The sequence below is a fragment of the Trachurus japonicus genome, chromosome 18 (genome assembly GCF_045865225.1).
Source record: "Trachurus japonicus isolate A0001 chromosome 18, Traja_1.0".
Lineage (NCBI taxonomy): Eukaryota > Metazoa > Chordata > Actinopteri > Carangiformes > Carangidae > Trachurus > Trachurus japonicus.
Window position 1 is genome coordinate 29,433,767 of NC_140924.1, and position 16,884 is coordinate 29,450,650.

The 16,884-nt window shown below is 40.2% G+C and overlaps 1 protein-coding gene across 2 annotated transcripts in view; it reads left to right on the forward strand.

The window, feature by feature from the left end:
- The window catches only part of pcxb (pyruvate carboxylase b), a 278,215-nt gene that overhangs the window by 126,028 nt on the left and 135,303 nt on the right, over positions 1-16,884 (forward strand). For both annotated transcript variants that reach the window (XM_085759433.1, XM_085759432.1), the window contains exon 12: positions 9,050-9,232. In XM_085759433.1, coding sequence (XP_085615559.1) covers positions 9,050-9,232 — 183 coding nt within the window. The remainder of the gene's footprint in view (positions 1-9,049; positions 9,233-16,884) is intronic.

A 16,884-nucleotide genomic window follows, 5' to 3' on the forward strand; every position in this document is an offset into this window, starting at 1 on the left:
TGATGCACAATTTATTTATGACCCGGCCAAGCAGGCAAATTCATGGGGATGATGAATAGGACAGGTGGCTTTGCATGTTTGAACGACTCTCATTAAGGGTGTACACATGTGTTGCCAGCTATTTTGACAATAATGACTGTGTGTTGAGTAATTTTCGGTGGATAGCAAATCTATACTGCTATACTAGCTGAACACAGACTACTCTAAAGTATATCCAAGTTTCATTTCTATAGTATATTGTCCCTTGAGAAGATATAATAAAATGGTTTCTGAAAGGTGAGGGGTGTCCTCACTTTTGTGAGATACTGTACTGTACACAGAATTAACAGATTTGTAGAAAACACATAGCTCCTACCTTTGCTTTTTACTGATCTTTTATTACTGAAGCCGGCCGTTGTGAAACTGTAGTTGATATTACACAGGTTTTCAAAGTGTCTCCATTATTTATGATGATGTCTCTTATAAATGTGTTAGTGTAAAATGCAGAGATCTTCTAAGACTACAACCCGTTGCTCATCTTTGGTTTTATCTGTTCCCTGCGCTGCATACAAACATATCCCCTTGTTTCCCACACACTATAATACATTTCCTGTCTTATCCCACTGGAAACTACAGTATAGGATTGTGTTCCGTCAGACAAGAAGGGATTTTTCAGACTTAAAAAGCAGATCCCACTGCAGGAGCCAGATAATATCAAATGGTAATATGAATAATATGAACGTCAGTCCCATTAAGCTTAGAGTGTCTGCACATTTTGCAAAAAATGGATTTTTATAAGACCTTTTAATCACAGTTAAAAGGAGAGAGAAGATCATTTTCCTAATTGAAAATAGTGCGAAACATACTGGCTCAGGGGGCTTGTGAGTCTAGACTGGATTTTAATTTGGTGCGTTGCAGTTACATGATACAGACATGCATGCCAAGTCAACTGAGACAACAAGACACCCCAGTTTTGAAAGACATAAGTAATTAAATTCAGGAGATGGCCAGATTTTTCCAGAACTGTCATATAAACTGTCAACAGACTTCCCTGGGAGTCAACCCACTTACGCATTTAGCCATGAAAAAGAAAATGTAGGAAGATGCGTCTGAGACACTGAGCCAACGAAAGTAGTGACCATGTTGTGAAGTTTGCAACCGTTTCTGTGTCAAATTATCCAAAAAAGTTACTTAAAGTATGATTTTATTTCTGTTTGTCTCTGAGAGCCTCTTGCAGTGTGGGGTTACAACCCAAAAACCTTTCAGAGGAAGGAAACATCACTGACACTGTTACAGGCTGTGAGAGGGAGGTTGTGATTGTTGGCTTCATGCAGATTAGATGGTTAACTCACCTTGTCACATGAGAACGGAAAGCACAGCAGCAGATAGAGCAATTCTGACATGTTGCTTTTGAAACATCAGCTTTTGGTAGCGAAAAACAATTGGCATCAAACAAACTTTATTCATTCCCTCTGAAGCTCTTTCTCTTCGTCTCATTTCTCTTCCCTCTCACCTTCAGCCGCTCTTCCTGCCACGATTCATCCACAGTTCTCGGATTCAAACATTAACATGGTACTTATATTCTCCCCTCTCCTCATCTCTGTGCTATTCTGTCTCTTTCCTTTATTACTCTCTTTACCTCTCGGTGCCTCTGCCTCTGCCTCGCCGTCTGCTCCCTCTCTAATTGGTATGCTATCAGTTGGGGCTCAGATATCGCTGTCACTTTTCTTTCTCTCTGCCTCAGACACAGAGCTGGAACACAGTGTGTGCTGTCTCGCTGTTTCCTCTCCATACATTAGCTTCAAGTGTACGTTTGCCGTCTTCTTCAACTCCACGCATAAACAAAAGCTGAAAAAAAGAGAAAAAATGAAATGATAGCATAATTGGGTGATAGTCAGTGAGAAGGTGAAAGGAAAGGTGAGGGAGGGGAAGAAGGTGATAAATGTGGAGGACTCTGAAGTGGGGATACAGAGTGAAGTGGCAAGAAATAAACTTAATGGTAAATGGTTCAGAGAGTGTCTTGGAGAGTTTCAGTGTTATTACGAAAGCAAGCAAACTGTGAAATCTGGTCTTGGGTCCACTTAAGGAGCCTGAGGATTTGGGCCATTACCGTGTTGCTGCTTCTAAATGGGTTTAGAAAGTAACAAGGATCTTGTTCAGTCATTGGTGGAAACCACTTAAGACCCATAATCAAGCTTTCTTTACTTCTCCATTTCTCTGAGTAATTTTTTCGCTGCCTTAATACGTAAGAACTGTAGGCAGGCAACACTGTACTGGAAGGTTTTTAAAAGCACGTTTTCATATATTGACAAAATACTGTTGGGTTTGGCTTGGTCTCAAGTCGTCTGTCATCTAAACATTCAGTGATTGGTCCAGTAGAAATCTGACGGGGCTGGATCGATTTTCAATTGGATGTTTCCTAACTTAAATCTCATGGTGAAAACCGAGCTTGAGAAATTCGCCCTGGCAATTTGAGACCAACAATGAATAAATACGAACATGGAGAATGAACGAACAGACTGTTGGTCAACCAAGGAGATCTCTCCAAACCAATGTTAAATGTGTTGCACAAAGAGTTGAGATAAATCTGACACACACAGTTTGGTATTTGCAGACAGCACAATGTTACGAAACTAGCTTACAGTAGTACTGTAGTCTCTGCTCAATATACACAATTGTTTATTAATACATTAGTAATTAAAAAGCTGCTGCCTTTTTTACTTCTTCAAAGTCACATCAGCTTTAAAGTCAAATGCCAGAAAGGTGAAATTTTAAACTGAATAGTATATCAAGGAAGTATTTAATGATATTAAAGTCTACTTTAGCCTTTCGATAAACACAGTAAATGAAGTTAAATCTCTCCCTTCTTGCTCAAGAGAGCCATCCCTCCCCTTCATATATAATTCACAGCCATGAGTGTGATAGTTATCTCCATGATAAATTGCAAGGCGCTGTGACAAATCCACTGTGACAAATGCACAAACATTTCTTTTACTGCTTTTCATAGGTCCAGTTATCTCCCAATTGTAGGATAAAACGTATTTAGTCAAACCACTGATAGCGCAGTGGCCAAAATGTGTGGGAATAACACACTTCCCCTGAAACAAATGTTCAAATATACTGTGAGGCTTTTCTTAATGTTTTCTCACCTTATTACACTTGTTCAGCAGCACAGTACACTCAAGTGAAACAGTGTATATCAAGTTTTCATGCCTTTGGCTTTTTTGTTTTTGATTTTGATTTCTCTCTCTCCACCACACGCTCCGCAAGGTTTATGACTTGGGCCTCTGAAATCCATCCACGAGCCGTTTTGATATTCTTGAAAATGCATGGGCTTCATCGGGGAAATCCACTTGTTTACCTGAAAGGAGTTTTTTCTTTAAATAGCAGGCAGGGCAGCAAAGATTTGTAATGTTCCCATGGCAGAGCAGCACTCTTTCATACAGTGTCAGAGAAATACACCACTGACCTATGCTGTACAGAGCAGGAGAGTTTTTGAGTGATATACTTCGTGCATGAAATGGAAAGGTGTTGTAGACAGCAAGCTATTGACAAAAAAATAAGAAGCACAAACACAGACTTACAATGCAGTGTACGAGAAAAGTGTGAGTCACAGTAAGACGACAGATAAGACTCCACTGGCGCCTTAATGCATTGTAATGAATTAGAAGTATTGATGTGAGCTTGTGTACACACCTGTTGGTGCGTAATGACAAAACTGATTTCAGGTGAATCCACAGGAAAATGGGGATAATACTACAGACAAAGAGCGAGACAACAGACACGTATGAATACAGGGCAACAGGTGACCAGATAGTGCATTGATATGCCAGGGAGATCATTTCAATGGCTTTTACTTAAATTATTATTGTCTGTGTCTCTCCACAGAGTGTGAGAGACAGTAGACAGGGAGACAATGACATGGAAAGAGTGTTAGAGAGGAAAGTGGGGTTTTCTTGTTAGAAAGCGCCCTGGGCTGAAAGAAGCTAACACCTTGACTTCAATTATTAACGTGGCACTTGGCTTTTCATCAAATCATCCTGCACAGTATCTTTTCCTTCTCACTCTGCCTCTTTGCGGCAACAAGATCTTTAGTGGCTGTGCTTGGGCTTGAGTCCTTGTTGCGTGTGAGATAAAGGCTCCATCCTGTTGCTGCGGGCTGTTGTTGTGACACCATTCATCTTGTATCTACAGTATATGCCCTCAAACCAAAATTAATTCACTCAACATTCACAAAAGCAGAAGCACAAAGTGCAGCATCCCACATAACAGACGAAAGTTAATATGAAAATACTTTCACAGAGGTAAGCAAACAGAAACAGTTCGTTTATTGGAGTTAATTGTTAGAAATTCTCTCATCCAGTTTATCAAGTGAGATTTTAACTAAAAACTATGACACAAATTTTCCATGAATGGTTTTAATGTCCTTTGGAATTACATTTTCAGAGGTTTTTTATTTGTTTTTCTCTGCAAAACAGCCTCTGTTTAAGTGGTTCCAATAACCAGGGCTCCACCATGATAGTTTTGCTGGTTCCAGTTAACTTCACATCCCATATATATGTTTGTGCACTAAAGTGTAACAACAAACATCTGTCTTGCTGCATGTTTGATTGGTCTCCTGACATGAGCAAGGCAAGATTGTTTCCACTTAGGAATTCAATTTGGCTCAATATTGGCCCATGGTTACAGTCTGCAAATGTTTTCTGTGTGGATGTTTGTGTGCACATGTGTTTACGTGCCTGCATACAAAATCATGTGCAGTAAATTTATGGAAATACATTCACTATATACTGTATTCCTTATGTTGCTCTTGTTGTGTCTTTGTCTGAGACACTGTAACCTCACCTCAGGCATATATAGGTGTTTCTATCAGGCTTGTCGTGGCTGATACTTGAATTAACAGCACGATCCTTCTGCAGTGTGTCTTGCATCCCAAGTGAACTCAGTTCTACAAACACACACCCACAAAAAAAAGACCAAAAAAAAAATGACAGAACTAATTAGCATCCACTGTTCTGGATTTCATTTCATCACTGTTCTTCTGTATCTGACATCCAGGTACTGCTGTTAGGATCTAATGCAATATAAATATAGTTTCTGTGAAGCATTACAGTATGATAAAGCATATTAGAAACCATGCAAATGTCACAACTTACCTCAAGTCTCAGTGTTACTTTCCATTTATATCATAATCTTCGAATATTGATAAATTCCACCTAATGATCATTAAGTTTGACTGCATGCACAGCATGCATTTTTTTTTTATCAGGCATTTAACTTTTAAAATTCCTGATGCTTATCATAGAGCAGCTGGAACGATCAGATTAACAAAACACATCTCACTTTTACACCTGGCACAAATGCCAACCAGGAAACAACACAGCAATTGTCATTGTCACTTACCATCTGGCCTTGCAACAGAAATGCAGCCGCACACATGCTGAATTACAAACCCTCTGTAGTGTGTTTTCCCCGAGTCACAAATATGGATGAGAGGCCATGCAAACAATCTACTATTTAAATCTCTCTTGTGGTGGCATACATCTACAACATCTACACAACATCTTAGGCTTCACTAGTATTCCCAATACACCACTTTGATCAGTTTTCATTAGTCTTGGATAATATGGATCAACACCCAGCCAGCAGAGTACTGTTGAGTACTGTTATTGGTTTCAAAAACTTTTCTTCAACTTCAAGATGACAACAGCAGCCAGGACAGGATGTCAGGGAACACAAGAGCCTTTGAGCTAGTCACTTCCTCTTTATCACTTTAAGTTGTTCTGGATAAACGCGTTAGCCTAATGCCTAAACTGTGTGATTATGCAGGGTTTTGCTGAAAATTGCTCTGATGCTCAGTCTGCTTGTGTGGATGTATTGACTGAATAAGTCAAAGCTAAGAGTAGCATTTGTTTCACTGTGAACAATGCTTAGTATTTTACAGTATATTCCTCCCTGGGGATGCAGCAGTGTGATATTAAATAACAATGTGCAATGAAACCCCGGGAAGCTGTCGGACATCCAGTCACTCACTTAAACCCAGCAGTCAACATTCACAGCTGCATTGTCTACATCCCTGGCCTGCAGTGTAAAGGGGTGGCTGAACAATTTTAAAAATGTATCCAGTGCACAGTAAGGAAAGATTTAATGAATAGAGAGGAAAAGTAAACAGTGTAGGTTTTTCCCAGGAGCATTTGCAAAGGAGAGTTGGCAACTGCCTCCAGACTATGTGGAAACCAAAGTGCCCTAGAGCTGCACTTGGCAAACCACTGCTATTGAAAAGCTCTGTTTACAGATCATCGTTGTTGTTATCAGCTTGAAAAAGAAACCATATCCAGAGAGAAGAAATTAAGTGTCTACAGATAAAAGTTATAGTTTTTGAAGTTACTATCATATGGAAGTGTTTTTTTGGACTCAAAGCCAGACTTTCAATCTCAATTCAGGGGGAGTTTTGGGGGATGTCATTCATACCACAGTATTTTATTATTAGGAAAGTAGAAGGGAGAGGCCCTCATTTAGAGATGAAGGTTTCATTCAAGGTCTGTTTTGAACAACTGTCCTCATCTGAAATGTCTGCTGATATTTTTGAGGAAATGATTCTGTCATCAAGAGATTCAGTGCAAGCACAGCGGTAGAAGCTCAGCTAAATAATGAACTGTAATGACACAACAACAGCCTTTATAAAGAAATGTTTTTATTGTAATCACGCATCAAATATAAAACCTACTTTTTGAATTTAAGGCAAATATATTCTCTACAGAGCAAGTTGCAGCCTTATTCATTCATCAGAAAGTGTGAGAGTGGAACTTTTGGGATCTACTTCAGTGACACTTGAAATGCTGATGACCAGCCTCAAGCTTTTAAAATCAAAGGGGAGTGTTGGGCTTTATGAAAATCACAACCTGGAAATTGGAGCTTTGAGCCTTGAAACGGCATATTGCACAGGCGTACAGTAGAGACTGTGTGTGTGAGCAGCTATACTTGTGACAATTTCCTCTGCTCCAGCATCTCATGAATTCACAGCTTTATGTAGGCAGTCTCTTTCAACTTGGCCTCCATTTTATGTTGAAAAAGACGGGAACTCCTTGGTGAGGGGGATTTCTGTGAATAAGCCATACTTTGAACTAGTATGAAGCACATAGCTCAACCAAGGCCAAACAATCCTACACATGTTTGTCAAATCCAGGAAATAATCTGGATCTGCACCAAACTCTAAGTCATAGATCTCAACACCAGAAATATGTCACATCAAGATCCATCCGATATTTTCTGAGAAGCTGATGAATGTATCTGTAAATGCCAGATCTCACAACATTTATAGATATTTCCTGCATCCACTCCTTTAACCAAATCAGAATCAAAATTCATTGGTTCTTCCTTGTGGTCCATGACCCACCCCTCCACCAAGTTTGTTGCAAATCAGTTTTTGTGTAATCTATTTGACCAAAAGCCTTGGTGGAGGTAAACATATATTTTCCACACGTAGCAGCAATGTAGCAGTGAGGCTCATGTTAAGATAAGTGTGCAAATTGCAACAGTAGTTAATTTGCTGCTATTGCAGTAAATGTGGAAGTGTGTGTGTGTGTGTGCTGTGCTCATTCTGCCATGTTTCTATTAATAAGTGAGTTACGTGTAACACAGCGTCAACCTGATAATGAGCAGTCCATTCATTCTGTCACCATACAGCAATATTGTGGCACATCTTTGTCAACTGGAGTAATTCAGGGAATTATATCGCATTTTGATCATTTCCAGTTGCCTGCTTGAACAACCAGGGCAGAATCACATTAGGTAAAATGGTGAGTTGTAAAGAGCAAAGAGATAATGAAAAATTATTGTTGGACATAAATGTTGGCAGTTCTGCACATCGACATTGTCTGAAAATATTACTAACATATCATCAGTGTCGCACAACATTGTTATAATTATAATTTCTACTCATCTTTCGCTTCCAGCCCTCGAGGGGCTCCATATGTTGTAGTGTTGGACAGTCCTCACTTTCCTCTTCACATCTACTCTCCTCCCTCTCTTCTCTCTTGCCAAGTGGTTTGGAACCATCCAGCCTTTTCGTTTTTCACTCTTCTCATGCTTGTTTTCTCTTTTCTCATCTCCTCATTATGCTCTTCATGTCTATCGGCCATTTCCTTCCAAGGTTAATTTCTGCTTACGTTTCAGGCGCCTATCTGATGTGATGCTCTGCATCCCTGCTTCATCCACGAAACAGGCCATTAACAAATGTTGTAGAGAGTGCTGGGGATAGTGAAATGAGTGAGGAAATCTTGCACTAATGCACTGAAATATTCAACTGACGATAACAAAGGAAAATGATCGATGCTGCATCTTACACTTCTGAGAAGTTTGCAACATCTGCTAAATGCATTTTGCTGTTTCAGACATTTTCACATCTTAAAACACAGAGTGATGGGAAAGGCTGAGAGAGATATGACAAAGGTCCAGGGTTGGATTTGAACCAAGCACTTTTATGACTGTCTATTCCCCCCCTGTATGTTTGTTCTTCCCTGCCTCTCTCCACCTCTGATTACTATGCTGCTGCTACTGTATGAGCTAACCTGACTCTCTGAGATTGAGGGTTACTCAATCTCAGAGAGTCAGGTTAGCTCACAGCAGATTGCAAAAGCTTGTATCATTATTATTTCCTAAACACTGAAAATGGAATTGATTGCTTTAGTAGAACAGTTGAATATAATTGACACACAAAAAGTATCTGGGAAATGTTTAAAAATCACACACCCACCAAGATTACTGGAGCTTGTAGAGTGAGACAGTACTGTAATAGGCTCAATGAAAAAAGTAAATCTCAAATTGAACAAATGTATTTTCCTGCAACTGCAGCAGTATCCAATGTAATTCATACTATCCCAATTTATTTCTACACTGCTTTGCCTCCAAATTGTATTCACTTGGTGTTATTTTATGTTATTAATTATTGTTTAATACAATATGGAGACTTTCAAGTATTTTGAACATTTATTTGTTTATCTGCAACATGACGTTTTCAGTTGTATGAAGGACGCCACTCTTCACTTTATTGTATTCCTGTTCTTTCCAGGTGTTCCGAAGCGGTGAAGGAATGGGTATCCGTCTGGACAGCGCCTCTGCCTTCCAAGGTGCTGTCATTTCACCCCACTACGACTCCCTGCTGGTAAAAGTCATCGCCAGTGGGAAGGACCTGCAGACAGCAGCTTCCAAGATGAGCCGTGCCCTGGCTGAGTTCAGAGTGCGAGGAGTCAAGGTAGGACCTCAACCACATGTGCTTGAAGGAGCTGGTGCTCTGGGAGGCACTTTGCTCCATTTTCATTTGCATTTAAAGTTCTCTTTTTTTCTCCGATGGATGTGGCCCTAAATGTCTGGTATGAGGAAAGATTCATTCAAGGCAGCAGAGTTGTAGGTTTGATGCTATAGGCCTGCTGTGAATGGCTTCATAAGAGCGCATCACAAACAGTTTGAGCCAGTCCAGCATGGTTCATGGTGTGATGCCTTTCAAACTGAGAGTGTTAGCCAGATAGCTTTTTGTAACGTCTCTGTGTATTTAACAGTAATCAGCTGTAGTACAAGTGCAACTTACTAAAGTGGTGCTCCAGACTTCTTGGACACTTAGCTTTACTCTGTGTGACCCACGTAGTTGAACACATGCTCTCTAGTCCTGTTTACTTGTTTGCCTCAGATGCATCCTGGAAAAAGACAGACGCTTCTAGTGAGAAGCAGGTTGTGCCATGTGATGTCTGCTGGTCTAAATGCTTTTACAGACAGCAGTGGTTTGAGCTAAAGTCGGAGTTAACAGAAAGGGAATGTGGGGCTAATTAAAAATAAGGAGCTGCAAGAGTTCATGTACCCACCATATAAGTAAATAATGTCATGAACCACATCACACCTCCTTTGCCCTTTGATTTGGCTTATTTTCAGTGCTGTGTGTCTATATTGGCTCAGGAAATAATTTTTTATGTTGATATCATTAATATTTGTATCCTGAATAAGCCAGAGTAGCACAGCACATAGATCAGACTCAGTTTATTTTGTATTGTGACTTTAGGTATAAAGGTATAGAGGGGGGTATAAACATGACAATGAAAAGGCAATATTAAATAAGCTGGGGCAGGGCAACTGGGAAATAATATACTTTCTTTATTTATGTCAGCCTAACAAATGTTGCAGTGTTAAAGGAGGAAGGAATTAGTCTTTGATATTCTGAGTTATGCTTCAGCAGATGGCATATATTTCATAGAGCTAGTTAATTGTTGAGTTGGATGCAAACAGAACGCAGGATGGACAGTTGGAAGATTTCTCCTGATCATCATTTTACTTCTGCTTTCCACACATGTAATTTACACATTTTCATCTTTTTAATTTTTACCCTGCAGTTAAAAAGGACAAACCTGATAACACATGCAGGGAGCTCATAGCGTTTCCTTTTCTCCAGAACATTGTGGTCAAAGGTGTGTTGTGCTATTAATCAAGCTGCAACTGGAAACACTGCGTTGGTCAGCCAAGGTCTTGGATGTTTTTGTTGTGGACACTGGTGTCCACAAAGACTCATTACTGTGGAAAATGAAGCATTTCATTTCAAGGAGAGGAAAGCAAGGTGAATTAGTCCTGTAAGTGGTTCAGTTGTTACCTTTTTTCCATGAAGCTGAAAAAGCCAGTAAATAAATAATTTCACATTCCAATAAATAAATACAACATTTTTGAAGTAGCTACTGTAAGTGAAAGGACATATTGCAGTCATTAAATGCCACTGAAGGCATTTTAAAAGGTTTTCTTTATACAGTAGGTCGAGTAGTAGGGTGTCAGAAAATGAACAGTGGTGATTTTTTATATATCTAATTTGATTTCTTCAACTTTCTTTTTTTTTTCTTTCAAAACCACAATTAAAACTTATCCTACCGCTGTGGTGCAACAGCTGAAGTGTAAATGAACTGTGAATTAAAGTCAGCAGTGGCTAATATAAATTTGGAGGTGTGACCTCACTTCTGTAGACCAGTAGCAGTTGTTCACTTTTTGCTTTGAGTAATTATGATAAACAGATTGTGTCTTTAAGTGTTTTTAACATTTGCATATATTTACATTCTGAATTGCACAGAGGGTTTCTTCCTACAGTACCTAGAGAGATGAAAATAAAGGCCATGATAAACGTAAAGGGATTGCTGTAGCTGGTGGAACCAAAAATTCTATCAGCTCAGTCATAGTAATTCCTCAATCTCCTTTGAATTAGTCATGATGAGGTGAAATTGCAAGTCAAATTGGTCTTCTCAACTCTAATTTCTCATTTAACTTGGAGTGCACTTTACAAACTGTCAGCACAGATTTAATAGATTAATTTTCCCTTCTGATGAAGTGAGAAAGCGTTTGATGTTTGCAGAGCCTTGATGCGCCTGTGGACACTGTCCTTTGTCCTCATTGCTCTGGTTTATGTAAACAGGCTCTGAGAAGTCAAATTAATGTACTTCTCCTAAGTCCCTCTGTTGAACAGATTCAGTTGTTTCTCCGAGTAGAGATTGGTGTGCTGTGAAAAAGGCAGCAGTGAGACACCTCCGAGCCTGTGCTGATCAAATTTGAAATAGAATACCTTCTATCTATCTGTAGTTTGGTGGAAAGAACACACTGTAGCAAGGACTTAAATTAAACTTTACCTTTCGTAAGGTTGCTGGTAGAAAACAGAAATCAGAGCAGCTCTTCACAAAGACTTGAGATTCAAGCAAAAATGGCTGCTTTTCTTTACTCCACACACCATTGAATTTAAAGTCTGCCAATTCATAGGCACCAATATTAATGGTCCCGGAAGAGCCATAATAAGGTAATCAGACCCTGCCAACTTGATAAGTGCAGGTGTGTGGTGCCAGAAAGCCTTTGAAAGGACACGGAGAAGAAAACATTTTTTTCAAAAGCTGAAATAATTTGCCTTTGAAATTACCTTGCAACATTCATTCTCTTCCCTTCTTTTGAAGGTTGAATTTGACGCCTCTTCCACCACCTCTTTTGAGCTACTCCATCCTGTTTCTACTGTAGCTGCTGAACATCCACCATGTTTCATCTCCTTTGTGTGTTGTCTTTGTGAACACACACGCTGTTACCTCACACTCTTAACAACACCATAACAAGCCAGCGCAGCCAGGCCAACATCATTTGTCAATGTAAGTGGACAGTAAGTTGGAAAAGTGTTTCATGTGTCCTCGAGACTTTACAGTCCCAGAGTTGACATCATTCAAGCACTCACATTCCTGTCACTAGTGGTCCAGACAGTGACCTTATCTTCAAAGTAAGCACACATTGTTTTGCACTTTGATGTAGACTGAGTTTGTGTCCCTAGTTAAGACACAGTTGCTATCGTCCCCATGTGTAGGTGTAGATATCCCCGTGTATTGTTTTAATGTTTGAGCCTCTTGGCTCACACATGGTCTCACCATCGTCTTGAGATTTATCTTCAACTGGTGAATACTTTTTAGTCCACCCTTCTTCCTGTTTCACTGCGATATGTGATATCATAGAAAACATACATTTACAAAAATAAATGTCTCTTTTTGTAGAGTTGCTAGCTCTTTGAAGAGTTACACATGTGCTGTGATGAATGAAATGTCTTTAATTGATGCAGCATGCAGAAAGGACCCCAACATGGCTGCTCTCCAAAGACTTCTAGAGTGTCCTGCTTTGTTTGCTGCCAGATTAACAAAAGAACAACGTGTAACAAGGTTGGCTCAGTCAGGTGTTTCAATACCTGTTTCAGTACAATGAGCCTTTGGTGTAAACACCAGCTTGTCTCATGTGACATCCTCACACTGAAACCCATACAATGATGACAAATCAACACATTCATTCCTGAAATGTTCATGACCTCATGAGAACCTGGTTTATCTAGTTTTTATCTCTGTGTTATAGAGTTACATAATGTACGTTCATTTGAGAAAAGGTGGCCAGTGAAAATGTCGGGCAGAGAAGAATTGTGGCACATTGTCTTGTTGTTTGTGTTTTTTCGAGCAGTGGCCTTGGAGAGAGTGGTGTTGCTGTGCTGGAATGTCACCAGTGAGAGGCCGAGTGTTGGCAACAAATCCAAGGCCTATTAATGCTTTGGTCTGCTCACAGAGATATGACGCTGAGGGCTGACATTCTCATAACTCCAAGCTGTTGGTTTTTTTTTTTCCTTCCCAATGAAGACAAATGTGGCTCCAGTAAATCAGACTTTGACTGCACCAGACTTTTACGACTGTTTTATTAGTTTGGTGGCTCTTATGGTTGTTTTTTCCACGTTACATATAGCAAAACCTTTCAAGCAAAAAGCACAACGCACTTGCCACAGTAAGAGTTTTTTGGTTTACTGTACACGCAACTACATGCTGCTCACCTCTGTTGTGTGGAATTATATTTGGCATTTGAGAAAGCTCTGTTTATCTCCTGTGTTTATATGCATGTGTGTGCATTTCAGCATGGACTGTGTGTGTGTGCGCGTGTAAAGGTAAAGGATGAGACATGTGTTTTGACCAAGAAAATATCACGCATCTAGCAGCAAAAAGAGAGAGAGGGGGGGGGGGTTATAAACAGGAAAGTGACAGGACTGAGACAGGAGGGTAAAGATAGACGGATAGAGGAGCTGAGGGGAAATGGCAAAAGGGCAGTGGAGCTGGAGAGAGCTTAACAGAAAATGACAAGAAAGGTGGAGCTGCACATAGAAGCCAGTTCACCTGTGTCTGTCACGTTTCTGTCTGCAGTGCACGTCGCTGGTTCAAAGTGTTAAGATTGAATAATGTCCTTGAATTTGCATGGTTATTCTTTACAGTGACAACACAAACAAATCAGGATTCATTAAGTGTCTTGTTTTTCAATCGAGGTCTCCTTAGGCCGCTGTAGACAATGCAACAAATAAGAAAACACATTTCTCACAAAACAAATATTCAACTTTTCAGGAACACGCTCAGGTCTACATAGAACTAACCTCTACCCTGATCAGGTGCAACTGTGGTTATACATGAAAAAGCATTTGCTAGATGCAGGCGAGGTATGTGACGATGAAGACAGACAGGTGGAAGTTTTCCAGCAGAAAGAGAAGAGAAAGTTTCAGAAATGGCTGTAAGGTTAAACCTCAACTTCTGTCCTCATGGCATCAGACTCCCAATATATTCTGTCAAGTTTGGTGGAGACTTCCACAAACAAGACCCAATGTGTGTGTGTGTGTGTGTGAGACCTATATTTGCGACACTACTGGCTTTGCTTTAGGCAGCATGGTTTCATTACTGCTCATCTTTACACCTCATCTGTAAGCGTGAGAGTGTTTGAGGTGACATGAGGTAGTTGCACTCACAGCGTCTGTGTGTGTGCGTGTGCACTTCTGTCCGTCCATCCTTGTGTGTGTGTGAGGGGCTGGTGATGATCCCATCTAAAAAGCTCTTTGAAGAATCTTTGTAATATTTCACTTCATTATAGGCTGAGAGATCACAGGCTGGTTTCCATCTGAAGATCACCACAGTCTTGTCCCTCTGTTACCCCGCTTGATTCCACTGAGTGAGCAGGATCTTTACTTTTTCACTAAGCAGTTCTGTCATACATGATTATTCAAGTATGACATGAGTGTTTTGTCGTCTTCCCCACCAGGTTATGAGTCTTTGATGAGAGACAATCATATTTCATGGGTTAAACTGGACTCATTACATTACACAGTAATGCTGTTTCATGTATACATAAATACATAAAATCCACTTTTTAAAATATCGAATCCTCCTTCATCACCACCTGCACCCCCCACACCCCATCCTCCTCCCCCTTATTGTTTACTTTTCACCGCCTTCATATTTCGCAAATGTGCTGCGATTATCAGTAGAGCTGGTCATTCATTACAGAGGAAATAATGATAAGAATAAATCAAATCTGTCAAAGTCTCATATCTGTTCAATGCAGTGGCATTTAGCAGACTTTCCCTCATCCTGTCAAAGCAAAGATAGAATCTTACCATTATACGTCAGTGTAGTATCACAGTAACATTTGGGATATCGGTAAACCAATAATCCAGCCCAGTCCAGTGTATGTTTCTACACACCTCCTCAGTTTACATGGTCTCAAGTGTGTGTGTACATGTATATATCAGTCTGACCAAGCACAACATTTCCCAGTGCCTTTACTGTCATATCCAACTCCTTTATCACACACCTCTGTCAGGTAAACAACTCCCTACTTTCTTTTCCATGTTCTGTCATGCTCCCCCACCTCCTCACCCGTTTGACCTCAGTCTCCCTTCATAAGCAAAGTTGTCTTCTGGTTCTCTCATGTGTACATCTTGTTCTCTGATGCCTGAGCCTTCTGGAAACGCTTCACTGAGTTGGTTACATGTGTTTTCCCATGGTCTTCTTTTCCTCTATCCTCATCTTTGTTTTTGTTTTTTTCACCTGGTCTCAGAGTCCCTTGTGTTAGCCCCTTCATAGCTATTGTTTATATTGCTGAATTACTGTAATTAGTCAAATCAACAAGTTTACTTCTTAAACCAAACACTGAGGATTGCATCCTAATTAAGCTGAAATACGAATCTAAATTTTTTATGTGAGTATGAATAAATCAGTGGTCAGGAAAAGACTCTTGGAAGATTTTTTTCTTGTATTTTCTTCCAACTAACTTGATAAAACAGTGTGTGAATGGGGCCTTGTTGTTCAGAGAGGCCAAAGTCATTTATGTCATAGAAAAAGCCCACTGTACAGCAGATAGCTTTTCATGGTTCCTACAAAACAACATCCACCACTGTGTCTGTGTTATCGCAGACACTGAATCATCTCAAACCGGACTAAATAACCCATCTTCAAATAATCACAAAATGTAGGAGTTAGAGTTTCTTCATTCACCTGTCTGATTATCCTTTCTTCTCCTGTTTTATTTGCCTTGATTTCTTGCCTTGCAGCTGGTTCCATCACTGTAGGCGCAGTGCGACCAGTGTTAACTTAGTAACACTGATCTGAAGGTCCCTTCCTTTGACCTTTGCATCATGTTGCTAAGCAGAAATAGGCAGAAGCACTGATCCAGGATCATTCACTTAGCATTTACAAAGAGGTGATAAGAAACAGGAAATCCATCTCATCTCTGAGGGAATGGAGACGCACACTCGCGACATCACACACTTGCGCACACTGACACTATTTTTAACACACACACACACACACACACACACACACACACACACACACACACACACACACACACACACACACACACACACACACACACACTCTCTCTCTCTCTCTCTCTCTAATATGTGTCTCTGGGGCTGGGTTATCTGTCCATCTCTCCTTCATTTCACACCTCTAAACAACCACTTGCACGGTACTTAATCACATGAACAGTCTTGTAATTATCTGTGTGTGCGTGTGCGTGCAAGCGTAGCCTGCATGTGTGTATCCCTATGTGCCCATTTTCTGTGTGTAGGCTATACTTAAGTGCAGTCTTGGAAAAGTCTTATTCCAAGAAATTGAATAAAAGATCAAGAACATGCAAATCCAATTACCGATAGTGAGAGTGCATAAATGAGAGTACGTTGAGGTGACTGGTGGAGGGATGAGTGATGAATTGAGGGATGGGGAGAGTGAGTCATGTTGACACAAGGATAAAAAATAACTATATAGTGAAAGTATGTAGTGTGTGTTGGGTATATAGTGTGAAACTAAAACTGAAAAGGATGAAAAAGCATCGGGTGGAAAAAAGTTGACACTGGTGGAGAATAGGTAGGAGAGAGAGAGAAACAGTGAGATGACAGTCACACCAGTCACCACGTGTTTAGCAGCATGGGCAGGGAGATAAATTGCCTAAATTTAAAGCCTTAAAGGCATTAAAGTTTCAAATCCACCCACTCTAACACAGTGACAGGTGCCTGTACTGCATGGCTACTCTTAGATTAACACCCAACAGACGCCTGTAGTACAG